This window comes from Cetorhinus maximus, chromosome 15, assembly GCF_964194155.1.
Source record: "Cetorhinus maximus chromosome 15, sCetMax3.hap1.1, whole genome shotgun sequence".
NCBI classification, from domain to species: domain Eukaryota; kingdom Metazoa; phylum Chordata; class Chondrichthyes; order Lamniformes; family Cetorhinidae; genus Cetorhinus; species Cetorhinus maximus.
In genome coordinates, this window is record NC_135893.1 from 75,643,767 (window position 1) to 75,658,080 (window position 14,314).

Genomic DNA, 14,314 nt, shown 5'->3' on the forward strand with positions numbered 1-14,314 from the left:
AAATTTCTCAATGGTTCCTTATTCCCAATGAAGCTATGTTTCTTCATTGAATGGATCACTGCCTCTACAGTACCACAATTAATGAAAATCTGAAATCTGCAGTGAGTTTGGATTGGTTTAATATACAAAGATTTGGGTTGGTGTATTATGTGAGGAAGCTTAAAAGCAGAGTGGCATTATTTCGCAACTGATTCTTGTGTTTTTTTTAATGCTTTCATGGGATGTGGGCATTGCATGCAAAACTAGTATTTGTTGCCCATCCCTAATTTTCTTTGAGAAGGTGGTGGTAAGCCAGTTTCTTGAACTGCTGCAGTCTATCTGGTTCAACTTTTCTGTAGTGGTTTGGTATAACTGAGTGGCTTGCTAGGTCATTTCAGAGGACAGTGAAGAGTCAGCCACATTGCTGTGGGTCTGGAATCACATGTAGGCCAGACCATATTCTACATTACTGAACCAGATAGATTTTTACAACAATCAGTGATAATTTCATGGTCACCATTACTGAGATTACAAAATTTTGTTGATTCAACTTATCAATTATTGTGGAAATGTAATTAAGTGTTTCATTTCAATCTACTAGCTGCTGTGATGGAATTTGGACCTGTATCCCCAGAGCATTAGCCTGGGCCTCTGGATTACTAGTCTGGTGACATTACCACTGTATTATTAGGGTCTGGTACATACAGGGTTAATGTGGGACTGAGTACAGTACCGCCCACACTGATGTAAGAAGGCACATAACCAAGAGCCAGGGTCAGTCCAGAGATGTGTAAAGACCTAGGAGGGAGTCAGCTCCCTACCTGTACCCTCTACTGTATATAGTTATGAGTTGTTAATAAAGATTTGCGGTTAATATATTCAAGGCTATGAAGCCTATTTCAGGATGTCTGAAGCAGGATTTTTCAAACACTATGCCACCACCTTCCTTTAATAGTGGCAATACCACTGCTATCTGTTGGTGAAAAGCTGATGTGGAAACGTTAGGTGCTTCTGATCTGAACCACTTTCAGGGAATCATTTTTATTATTGCAGAGCTCAGAAATGTTACATTTCCACAATGTTTCTAAGGATGGGATTTGGAATCTGTGTTTTTTTAAAATCCAGGACTGGTTGTTTGCTGCATCCAAACGAGGCTGTATGTTTGGTACGATTTTGTGACCTACCTTTGGTTTGCCCCAGCTACTGCGTTAGCGGCGAGGAGTCTACGAGTGGTTTCAGGAAGCCCTTGAATGTCAGTCTTGTTTGTCAAAAGCAGTGAGTAAGCATTTGTAGAATCTATCACGTTGATACTGATAATAATAAGAGGAGAAACAATACATATGCTGAATACTTACTAAGATCACAATCATTTCTCAATTCATTTTAAATATATATTAGGAACAACAGGAGTAGGCCTCAAGCCTGTACCAAAATGGCTGATCTGTGACTTAAGTCCATACACTGTCTTTGCCCAACCCCTTAATACTTTTGGTTAACAAAAATCTTAACAATCTCAGGTTTAGAATTAACAAACACTGTTTGCAGTAGAGAGTTCCAAACCTTCTATCACCCTTTGCATGGAGAAGTATTTCCTCACTCTGGGAAGGCCCCTCTCTAACTTTTAGGCTCGCAAGCCCTTTAGTCCTAAAATCCCAAACCAGCAATTTTGCACATTTTACCCTATCCATTCCCCTTAAATATTTTGAAAACTTAGATCAAATCATCCTTTAACCTTTTAAATTCAAGGGAATAGAAAAGAAAAATAGTGCAGATACTGGAAATCTGAAATAAAAACAAAAAATGCTTGAAGGACTCAGCCGGTCAGGCAGGGTCAGTAGAGAGAGGTCTGTTTTAGTTATGTGACCTTTCATTGAACCAGGGAATATAACACTAATTTGTGTAATTCCTCATTGCAATTAATCTTTGGAGTCCAGTTTATCATTCTCGTAATCCTGCTTTTCTATTATGTTTTTTCTCTAATGTTTTTATGTGTTCAAATCAGCCGTGATCTTATTGAATAGCAGAGCAGGCTTAAGGGACCAGAAGTCCTACTCCTGCTTCTATTTTTTATGTTCTTAAATCTACACTGCACTCTCTCCGAGGCCAATATATGCTTCCTAAAGTGTGATGTTCAGAATTGTTCACAACACTTCAGGTATGGCCTAACCTGAGTTTTGTATTTTGAAGCATTACTTCTACCCACTTGTATTCTAGTCCTTGCGATATAAAGGCCAGCATTACATTGGTCTTTTCGATTATTTTCTGTACATGTCCATAGCATTTTAATGATCTGTGTACCCGGACTCTCGAGTCTCTTTTGGGCCTCCACTGTTTCCAGCCTTTCATCATTTAGAAAATACTCTGTACTATCCTTTTTAGGTCCAAAGGACCTTACATTTGCACAGTTTTGTCCATTCTCTTAATCTATCAGCATTCTTTGAAATGTTATGCATCCATATACACTGCTTACAAAGCCACCTTTCTTTGTGTCATCAACAAACTTGGGTATGTGACATTCTATCCCATGATCTAAGTCATTGCAAAAAACGGTGAACAGTTCGGGCTCCAACACAGATCCTTGAGGGACACCATATTCTGACAATTAGAGTATGCGCCCATTCTCCCTACTCGTTGTCTCTTACTGCTCTGCCAACTTCCTAACCAGACCAATAATTTGCCTTCAATTCCATAAGCTACGACTTTTGCTGACAGTCTCTTTTGAGGAACTTTATTGAGTCGTCATCCCTGATTCAATACTAGGTTGCCATAGAAACCGCAAAGAGATACGAGTTCCTCTTGTCACTATATCAGTGACATCAGGACTATATTCCTGAAGATTTGTTCTGTTTCAGAATGCACTTATATTTTGCCAGAAGTACTAAATAGAAGGCATCTGATTATGTAGCTATATATAGTGACTGCAGCAATGCATGCACAAGGTAGTTTTTATGGTGGTGCATTGCGGGCTGATCACTACAGGAGATGATGGACCTTAGAACTGTATTTAAAGCATGTTTTGATTAAAGTTGCTCTTTGTCTAACCTTGTGTCAACAACCCTTCCCCCATAACACAGATACTATTAGATTCAATATGAAAACAAAAATGCTGGAAATACTTAGCAGATGAGTCTGATCTGTGGAAAGAGAAATAGGGTTAATGTTTCAGGTCAACGACCTTTCATCAGAACAGAAGGAAGATAGAAATAGAAGAGCTTTTAAGCCAGTAGAAAGCGAGGAGGGGGGTGGTGTTGGGGGGCACAGGGAGAACAAAGGGGAAGGTTAAGTGTGGAGAGCAGGATGCAAAAGCCAAAGAGAGTGGTAATAGGTAGAGTTTAAAAAACAAAGGGTGTTTGGATGAGGCATGAATGGCTATATCGCAGCCATCTGAATGCAAAATGAAGGGATAAAGAAAGGAGCAAGGCAGCAAAAAAAAAACAGCAGAAAAATCACATAGAACAAGATGGAGGTTATGATCGAAAGTTGTTGAACTCCAAATTGAATCCAGAAGGCTTCAGAGTGCCAGAATGAAAGATAAGGTGGTGTTCATTGAGCTTGTGTTGAGCTTCATTTGAACACTGTAGCAGGCCAAGGACAGTCAGGTCAGAGTGGCAGCAAGGTGGAGAATTAAGGAACAGGAAGCTCAGGATCATGCTATTTTACTATGAGATTCAAATTGTGATGAACAATATTAACAATGAGCATATGAAACTCCTGTGCTCACTATTTTATTAAGAATGTTAAGTCATTTGTTGAAAACTGGTCAGCACTTGTATTATATAGCAAAGAAATTTGATGAAATGGTGTTAATGCATTTAACGCTGCACACTGTCATTTAATTGTTGGACTGGTACACATCTGCCAACATGAGTAATCACAAAAATCCTATGGTTATATCCAGGGTGGTTGATGCATGCAGCAGAATGCCAAAGTGTAAGTGGCATCAATCAGAGCCAGTCCCAGAAGTCACCCAAACATGTTTGCTCTCACACTCCCAACTCCAACTCTTTGCTGGGAGTCAGGGCAGAGCTGAGCTGCTGAAGACAGTCGGGAGCTGAGGAGCGCCTATTAATACAGACTAGGGATTCAACTGAGGAACGGAGCTGAGGAGCACCTATTAATACAGACTAGGGATTCAACTGAGGAACGGAGCTGAGGAACGCCTATTAATACAGACTAGGGATTCAACTGAGGAACGGCGCTGAGGAGCGCCTGTTAATACAGACTGGGGATTCGAGCAAGGAGTGGAGCTGAGGAGCGCCTATTAATACAGACTGGGGATTCGAGCAAGGAGTGGAGCTGAGGACCACATATAAATACAGACTGGGGATTCGAGCGAGGAGTGGAGCTGAGGAGCGCCTATTAATACAGACTGGGGATTCGAGCAAGGAGTGGAGCTGAGGACCACATATAAATACAGACTAGGGATTCGAGCGAGGAGCGGAGCTGAGGAGCGCCTATTAATACAGACCGGAAGTTTGAATGAGGAGTGGAACTATTTCATTGTTTCACTGTTTCAGCTGCTGGGAAGCTGCAGTCCAGGAAAAAGGAGAATAAAGCAACTGTGATGTCACATGAAGCTAGTAAATTGATTGGCCGGTAAGTGCTCAGTCTAAGGGACAGTGTGTGAGAAACCAGCTTAGGACAGGCGAGTTCAGGTAGATCTATAAATAAAAAGAACTAAAACTTTAAAATAATAAACCAAAATCTGAAAACTTTAAAATTAAAATAAAACAATAAAGATAAAAAAGCAATAAAAATAAAATAATTTAAACAAACATCTAAAACACATACCTTTGTCGTTAAGAAGCATATAACCTTTAGCTGTCAGTGGTACTAGCATTCAATAAACACAGTGAATTGTAGCTTACATAGGAAGAAAGTAATTAAAGTAAATTAACTAAATAACATAAATTAGAATGGCGGGACAGGTGTTATGTTGTAGCTGTGGGATTTGGGAACTTTTGGACGTCTAGGTGATCCATGACAAACACATCTGCAGGAAGTGTAAGCAGCTTGAGGAATTCCGGATCAGGATTATTGATCTGGAAGCTGAAATGTAGACACTGCACAACATAAGGGAGGGGGAGAAATATCTGGATACTTTGTTCCAGAAGACAGTCACACCTCTTAGAAGAGGGTCATCTGCTTTGGTCAGCAGTGAGGGACAGGAGGATGTGACTGTCAGTGAGGCAGGTAATGGGACCGAGCAGACACTAGGGGAGGAGTCTCAGGCTTTGCAATTGTCAAACAGGTTTGAGGTGCTCACAACCTGTGTGGATGAAAGTGAAGTCTTCAAGGTGGATAAGCTGGCTGGCCATGGCACTGGGGTACAGGAAGACATTCAAGCAGGGGGAGCAAAAAGGAATGTAGTGGTAGTAGGGGATAGTACAGCGAGGGGGATTGACACTGTTCTCTGCAGCAAAGAGCAAGAGTCCAGACGGCTGCATTGCCTGCCCAGTGTCAGGGTTCAGGCTATCTGCTCAGGGCTGGAGAGGAACTTGCAGTGGGAGGGGGAAGATCCAGTTGTTGTGGTCCAAGTAGATACCAATGACTTAGGTAGAGCTAGGAAAGAGGTTCTGCATAGTCAGTATGAGGAGCTAGGTACCAAATTAAGAAGCAGAACCTCAAAGGTAATAATCTCTGGATTATTACCTGAGCCACGTGCAAATTGGTGATGGGCAAAATAAGATTAGAGAGACAAATGCGTGGCTCAAAGACTGGTGTGGGAGAAGTGCGTTCTGGTTTGTGGGGCACTGGTATCAGTACCAGGGAAAGTGGGGGCTGTATCATCAGGACGGTTTACACCTGAACTGCAGTGGGATGAGTGTCCTCGCAAATCGCATAACTAGGGAAGTAGGGAGGGCTTTAAACTAAACAAGAGAGGTGAGGGATCAAATTTGGGTGGAGGTAGCAATTCAAGGTATAGAGTCAAGACAGGAGAGTAAAATAATAATATGAGAAATGAGGGTCAGAGAATGGCAGGGAGGGACAGAGAGAGAAAACCTAAGAATACATCATCAGTCAAGACCAGATGTTACAAAGGTAACAAAAAGACAAAACTGAAATCTCTCTATCTGAATGCACTTGGCATTCATAACAAAGTAAATGAATTGATGGTCCACATTGAAGTAAATAAATATGATCTGATAGCAATTACAGAGACATGTCTGCATGATGACAAAGATTGAGTCCTTAATATTGAGGGGTACATTCAAGAAGAATAGGTAAAGGTGGAGGGGTAGCACTGTTAATCAAAGAGAGCATTGGTGCAATAGTCAGAGATGACCTTGGTTCAGGAGATCAGGATGTAGAATCGGTTTGAGTGGAGATGAGGAATAGTAGGGGAAAGAAGTCATTAGTGGGAGTGGTCTGCAGGCCCCCTAACAGTAGCCACAGTGTAGGATAAAGTATTCAAGAGAAAATATGTGTGCTTGTGATAAAGGGACGTCAATAATCATGGGTGATCTTAATCTACACATAAACTGGAAAAATCAGATTGGCAGTAGTAGCCTGGATGAGGAATTCTTAGAATACTTTCGAGATAGTTTCTTAGAGCAGTATGTTCTGGAACCAACCAGGGAGCAGATTATATTAGACTTGGTATTGTGTAACGTGACAGGATTAATTAATTACCTCAGAGTAAAGGCACCGCTAGGTAGCAGTGACCACAATATGATTGAATTTTACATCCAGTTTGAAAGGGAGAAGAGTGGGTCTAAGACTAGTATCTTAAACTTAAATAAGGGCAACTACGTGGGGATGAAAGCTGAACTAGCTGAAGTGAACTGGGAAACTAGGCTAGAGGATAGATCAAAAGAGAAGCAGTGGCAGACATTTAAGGGGATATTTCAGAGTATTCAGAATAAATACATTCCTACTATAAAGAAAAATTCTAAAGGGAGGACCCACCATCCGTTGTTACCTAAAGAAGTTAAGGAAAGCATCAAGCTTAAGGAAAAGGTATACAACTTCACAAAGATGAGTGGCAGGACAAATGATTGGACAGAGTATAAAGAATAGCAGAGAATGGCTAAAAGGTTAATCAGGAGAAAGAAATTAAAGTATGAGAGGAAGCTAGCTAGAAATGTAAAAACGGATAGCAAGAGTTTCTACAGGTATTTAAAAAGGGAAAGAGAAGTAAAGTGAGTGTTGGAGAGTGACAATGGTGAGTTAATAGTAGATAATAAGGAAGTGGCGGAAGGAATGAACAAATATTTTGCTCCTGTGTTCACTATAGAGGATACAAAAACATTCCAGTAATAGCTGAAATTCATGAGGTGAACAGGAGAAAGGAACTTGGTGAAATTGAAGTCACGAGGGAAATGGTGCTGAGCAAATTGACAGAGCTGTAGGCTGGCAAGTCTCCGGGTCTGGATGGACTACATCCTAGGGTCTTAAAAGAGGTGGCTAATGAGGTAGTCGATGTGCTGGTGTTAATTTTCCAAAATTCGCTAGATTCTGGAAAGGTTCCATCAGATTAGCAAATATAACCCCTCTATTCAAGAAGGGAGGGAGGCAGAAAACAGGAAACTATAGGCCAGTTAGCTTGATGTCTGTCATGGGAAAGTTATTAGAATCAATCATTAAGGAAGTTATAGCTGGGCACTTAGAAGAGCTCAAGGCAATAGGGAAAATCAGCATGGTTTTGTGAAAGGAAAATCACGTTTAACCAATTTATTGGAGTTTTTTGAAGGAATAACATGCACAGTGGATAAAGGGGTGCCTGTAGACATACTGTACTTGGATTTCCAGAAGGCATTTGATAAGGTGCCACATCAAAGATTATTATGGAAAATAAAAGCGCATGGTGTAGGGGGTAACATATTAGCATGGATAGAAGATTGGTTGGTTGACAGAAAGCAGAGAGCATGTATAAATGGGTCTTTTTCTGATTGGCAGGATGTGACGAGTGGAGTCCCACAGGGGCCTGCACTGGGGCCTCAACTTTTTACAATTTACATCAATGACTTAGATGAGGGGAGTGAAGACATGGTAGCTAAACTTGCAAATGACACAAAGATAAGTAGGAAAGTATATTGTGAAGAGGACATTAGGAGGTTGCAGATAGATATAGATAGGTTGAGTGAGTGGGCAAAGATCTGGTAAATGGGGTTTAATGTGGGAAAATGTGAAGTCGTTCGCTTTGGTAGGAAGAACACAAAAGCAGAGTATTACTTAGATGGAGAACGTCTGCATAATTCTGAGGTGCAGATGGATCTAGGTGTTCTAGTCCATGAGTCACAAAAAGTTAGAATGCAGGTTGCAGGTACAGAAAGTAATTAAGAAGGCTAATAGAATGCTATCCTTTATTACAAGAGGGATTGAACATAAAGTTAAGGATGTTATGCTTCAGTTATACAGGGCATTAGTGAGACCACACCTTGAATACTGTGTGCAGTTTTGCTCTCATTTAAGAAAGGATGTAAATGCATTGGAGGCGGTTCAAAGAAGGTTTCCTAGATTGACACCTGGAATAACAGTGGGTTGTCTTGTGAGGAAAGGTTGGACAGACTGGGCTTGTTTCCTCTGGAGTTTAGAAGAATGAGGGGTGATTTGCTTGAAGTATACAAGATCCTGAATGGCCTTGACAAGGTAGACATTGAAAGGATGTTTCCTCTTGTGGGTGAGTCCAGAACTAGGGGGCACTGTTTTAAAATTAGGGGTCACCCTTTTAGGGCAGAGATGAGGAGAAATATTTTCTCTCAGAAGATTGTACGACTTTGGAACTCTCTGCCTCAGAAGGTAGAGGTGGGTTCATTGAATATTTTTAAGGCAGAGGTAGATAGATTTTGTTAGGCAAGGGAATCAAAGGTTGTCAAGGTTAGATGGGAATGTGGAGATCGAAACACAAGAAGATCGTCCATGATCTTATTAAATGGCACAGCAGGCTCAAGGGGCTGAATGGTCTGCTCCTGTTCCTATCTCTTATGTTCTTATGTTCTTAAACTCCTACATAACCTCTTTCCAACTTGAGCCAGGCCACAGTTCTGCTCAGTCGTTAACAACTGGAATTAAAAACAGCATTGCTGATTGGTCATATTTCCTGTTGTGATCTAGCCCAATACCTTATCAGTGACACCAACATCATTTCACTGACTGTAGGGAGAGAGGTGGGAGCACTTCAGCTACCTGCCACAGAGTTAGGCAGCATGGTCAGAGGGGGTAGCTCAGAATCATCGAGTACCAACAGTCCCTGTACCATTCTCTTTCCATTGTAAGCCTGTGACTGATCTTAGAGGTGCTAGCACCAGCAAACTTTGATTTAAACTCATAAGATCATAAAAAATAGGAGCAGGAGTAGGCCATTTGGCCCACTGAGCCAGCTCCGCCATTTGATAAGATCATGGCTGGTCTGATTGAGGCCTTAACTCCACTTTCCTGTCTGTGCCACCTAACTAAATAGTGTGGGAAAAGGATCATGTGAGGGGAGATGTGGTAAATCAAAGGGAAACATTGAGATAATAGGGTAGCAATTTTGGTAACGATAACCAGAGTGTGGCAGGAAGGGACAGAGCATACAAACCTAACAGTGCATTGGAGATAAGGCCATAGATTGCAAAATAATAAAAAGACAAAGTTAAAAGTTCTGTACCTGAATGCACACATCATTCGTAACAAAATGGTTGAATTGTTAGCACATAGAAATAAATATATATGACCTGATAGACATTACAAGGGCATGGTTACAAGGTGACCAAGACTGGGACCAGAATATTGAAGGGTATTTGACATTCAAAAGGACAAGAAGCTAGGAAGAGATGGTCGGTTAACTCTGTTAATTAAGGATGTTATTTGTACAGAAGTGAGAGATGACCTTAGCTTGAAAGAGCAATATGTGGTATCAGTTTGGGCAGAGATAAGAAATAGGAAAGATAAGTTCACTTGTGGAAGTAATTTATAGACCTAGTTACACCGTAGGAAAAATACACAGAAAGAAACAGACGGGGCACGTAAGAAAGATACTGCAATTATCATAGGTGATTTTAATCTAATGTAAAATGAGCAAATCAGATTGGCAAAGATAGCCTGGAAAATGAGCTCATAGAGTTTATTCGGGAAAATTTCTTGGAGCAGTACGTTCTAGCACCAACCAGAGAGTAGGCTATTCTAGACCTGGTAATGTGCAATGAGACAGAATTAATCAATTACTTCATAGTAAAGGAGACTCTACTTGATAGCAATCATATCATGATACAATTTCACTTTCAGATTGAAGGTGAGCTATGTGGGTCTGAGACTAGTGTTTTAAACCTAAATATTATTGGTATCCGTCTGTCTCAGGAGACAATGGACTGAGCCCGGGTGTATTTCACTTCTATTGAACATCATCTGTATGGCTGTAGAGGCCTTCCACAGCTGGCACAGATGAATAGCATCGACGGATGCTTTTTCCTCCTGGCGGGCTCTCTTTTCTGCTATTTAACCTAAATAAATGACCAGAATAATAATCACAAGAGAACAAAAGCAGAGTTGGCTACGTGAACTGGGAAACTAGGTTAAAAGGTGGCAAACTTTTAATGAGATATTTAATAACTCACAGCAAAGATTTATCCCAATGAGAAAGAAAGACTCTGAGAAGAATGCATCATCCTTAGCTAAATGAGAAAGTTAAGGAAAGTATCAAATTGAAAGAAACACTGTATAATTCTGCAAAACTTAGCAGTAGGTCAGAGGGTTGGACAGATTTTAAGAACCAGCAAAGAATGACTAAAACAAATAAAGAGGGAAAAGTTAGAATATGAGGGAAAGCTAGCTAGAAATATAAAAATAGTTGGAGTTTCTACAAGTATTTAAATAGGAAAAGAGTAACAAAAGTGAATGTTGGTTCTCTAGATAGTGAGTCTGGGGAATTAACAATGAAAAACAAGAAAATGGCACAAGTGTTGAACATGTATTTTGTGTTTGTCTTCACTGTGGAAGACTTAGAAAACTTCCCAAAGATATATGGAAATCAAGAGGTGAATGGGAGGGAGAAACCTAAAGCAACCACCATCACTGGGGAAAAAGTACTGGGAAATCTATTAGACCTAAAGGCTGGTCCTGGTCCCCAGGACCTGATTGTCTACATCCTAGGGTCCTATAAGAAATGGCTGCAGAAATAGTAAAGGCATTGGTTATAATCCTTCAAAATGCTTTAAATTCTGAAAAATAGCAAATGTAACATGTTTATTCAAGAAAGGAGGACACAGAAAGCAGGAAACTGTAGGCCAGTTGGCCTAACATCTGTCATAGGGGAATTGTTAGAATCCTTTATTGTGAAGGCTATTGTAGGATACTTAGAAAATCATGATGGGATGAGGCAGAGTCAACATGGTTTTGTGAAAGGGAAATCATGATTAACTAATTTATCAGAGTTCTTTGAGCAAGTAACTAGTAAGCTAGATAAAAGGAAACCTGTAGGTGTGGTATGCTTGGATTTCCAAAAGGCATTTGATAAGATGCCACATCGAAGATTACTGTACAAAATAAGAGCTCATGGTATGGGGGGTAGCATATTAGCATGGATAAATGATTAGTTAGTCAACAGGAAGCAGAGGGTAGGAATTAATGGGTCATTTTCAGGTTGGCAATCTGTAACTACTGCAGTATCGCAGGGATCAGTACTGGGGCCTCAACTATTTATAATAATCAATGACTTGGACATAGGAACTGAATGCATGTTAGCTAAATTTGCCAATGACGCCAAGATAGGTAGGAAAGTAAGTTGTCAAGAGGAGGTAAAAAGTCTACAGAGGGATATTGTGGAATAGAGCTTTAGTCAGCTGAAGTGTCTAATGGGTTAAATGGTCTAAAAGTGATAATATTGTGGTAAGGAATGATGTAAATTAATCAAGCAGTGTAAACTAATCAAGAAGTGTAAACTAATCAAGCGGAGTATCTTTGAAACGTTTGTGGTTACAGCTCCATCCTGTTATGTGCTAGATGAAACAATGGTGCCCTGATTAAATCTGCTGATATGATAATTTATGTAATCTTTATCTACATAGTTGTAGTTAAACTATCTCCTGTCTTATCGTGAAATGTCCCATCTGCCGGTAATTGTATTACTGCACTCGCCCTATGTACATGCTAACCATGACATAACTGTGATTTCCTGATGTACGGACCTTATATGGTATGAACTTCCTGTTATGAGCTGTATAAACAATGCTGGATTCTCTGTTCTGGGAGTTAGGCTGACTAGGAACCGCATGTGGTGTCCTGAGCAGCCGACTCCCAAGCGTGCTTGGATAAATATAATTTTGCTTCTAACAAGTCAGTGTTCTCATAGCTGTGTCGCAATTCGACAATATAGGCAGGTTAAGTGAATGGGCAAAAATTTGGCAGATGGATTATAATGTGGGAAAATGTCCACTTTGGCAGGAAGAATAGAAAAGCAGCATATTATTTAAATGGAGAGAGACTGCAGAACTCAGTGGTGCAGAAGGATCTGGGTGTCCTGCTACATGAATCACATAAAGTTAGTATGCAGGGTAGAACAATAGATTAGGAAAGCAAATGGAATGTTGGCATTTATTGCAAGAGGAATGGAATATAAAAACAGGGAAGTTTTACTGCAGCTGTACAGGGCCTTGGTGAGACCACATCTAGAATACTGCGTACAGTTTTGGTCTCCTTATTTGAAAAAGGATACAATTGCATTAGACACAGTTCAGAGAAGGTTCACACAACTCATTGCTGGGATGAAGGTCTTTTCTTAGAGGAAGGGTGGAGCAGGTTGGGCCTATACTCATTGGAGTTTAGAAGAATGAGAGGTGATCTTGAAATATATAAGATCCTGAGGGGTCTTGGAGTGGATACCAAGAAAATGTTTCCTCTTGTATGGGAGACTAAAACTAGGGAACACAGTTTAAAAATAAAATATCTCTGTTTTAAGACAAAGATGAGGATTTTTTTCTCTCAGAGGGTGTATAGTCTGTGGAATTCTCTTCCTCAGAAAGCAGTGGAGGCTGGATCATTGAATTTATTCAAGGCTGACTTCGGCAGATTTTTGATAAACAAGGGTATGAAGGTTATTGAGAGGCAGACAGGAAAGTGAGGTGGAGTAGGATGGAAGGGCTGAATGGCCTACTGTCAAGGAATTATCATATTTTTCTGAATATTATTGTGGGATATTTTAAAGCAGGTTTATGTTTGTGTGTGTGTGTGGTCCTATGTGTGTATTTAATTAAACTAGAGATGATTAGACTGCAAAATTTAAATTATCAAAGTGAGGTGTAAAATAGATGTTTGAAATGGAGAAAGTAAAGCTAGGGTGAAGTCTCAGTAGAGAGGGTGTGAATGGAATTTGCATTTTCAGATAATTGGAGAAGTGTTTGATTTTAAAAGGGATATAGAAGATTTTTGCAACTGATAGATAAGGCAAGGTGATTACGTTGAATTTTCCAAAAAGTGCTGGCCATAATGAGAACATGAAAGATTTTTATATTCTGGGAAAAGTAACTTCTAAAGGCAAGTGGAAACAATGGGATTTACAAGTCAAAAGGGATAAAATATATTTAAAGAAGGATGGAAGGCTGTGTGAGGTGTGGCCATGTGGGATCTGAAAGGTGACTGTGAGAAACAGAGTTGGGGAAAAAACCTCTAGCCACCCTGTAGAAGTTTGCTGTTCCAGTGACCAAAGTTGTGTGAAAAGCCTTTGGAAGTCTATGTCCAGTTGGTGCTTATGGTAAAATTGCTGGATAATTTTATAAATTTGGAATCTATTTGGACTTAAAGGGGATGTGTAGTTGGGTGTCTGGTTAAGTAGACATTTTGGGAACTGTTATAAATGTGTAATTGTAATATTGTGTGTGTTCTTCTTTTATTATAATTGTTTTAATTTAATCTTTAAAATATGTAAAGGTGGTAGTGGACTCATTACTTCTGACTTCAGTGCACAAGCCTTCTCATAATAAATACAAATTGCAAAATCGTTGTGATAGCATGGCCAAGTTTCCCTTGTGGATTTAGTCTGCCTGACAAATACCACCTGCCATATCATAACACTACTCCTGTTCCTAAGTCCTGGATGAAGTTCCTCTTCATCTCTGTCTTAAATGGGCGACCCCTTATTTTTAAATCATGCCCCCTAGTTCTAGATTCCCCCATGATAGGTAACATCCTCTCAGCATCTGCCCTGTCAAATTCCCTCAGAATCTTATATGTTTCACAGAGATCATCTCTCATTCTTCTAAACACCATTGAGTACAGGTCCATCCTGCTCAACTTTTCCTCATAAGACAACCCCCTTCATCCCAAGAGCCAGCCTAGTAAACCTTCTCCGAATTACTTGCAATGCAAGTTTCCCTCCTTAAGTAAGGAGACGAAAACAACACACAGTATTCCAGGAGCA

At 40.1% G+C, this 14,314-nt stretch overlaps 1 protein-coding gene across 1 annotated transcript in view; it reads right to left on the reverse strand.

Annotated features, from left to right (window-relative positions):
• The window catches only part of LOC144690298 (uncharacterized), a 72,114-nt gene that overhangs the window by 47,605 nt on the left and 10,195 nt on the right, over window positions 1–14,314 (reverse strand). The window contains exon 5 of the mRNA XM_078557652.1: window positions 1,164–1,289. Coding sequence (XP_078413778.1) covers window positions 1,164–1,289 — 126 coding nt within the window. The remainder of the gene's footprint in view (window positions 1–1,163; window positions 1,290–14,314) is intronic.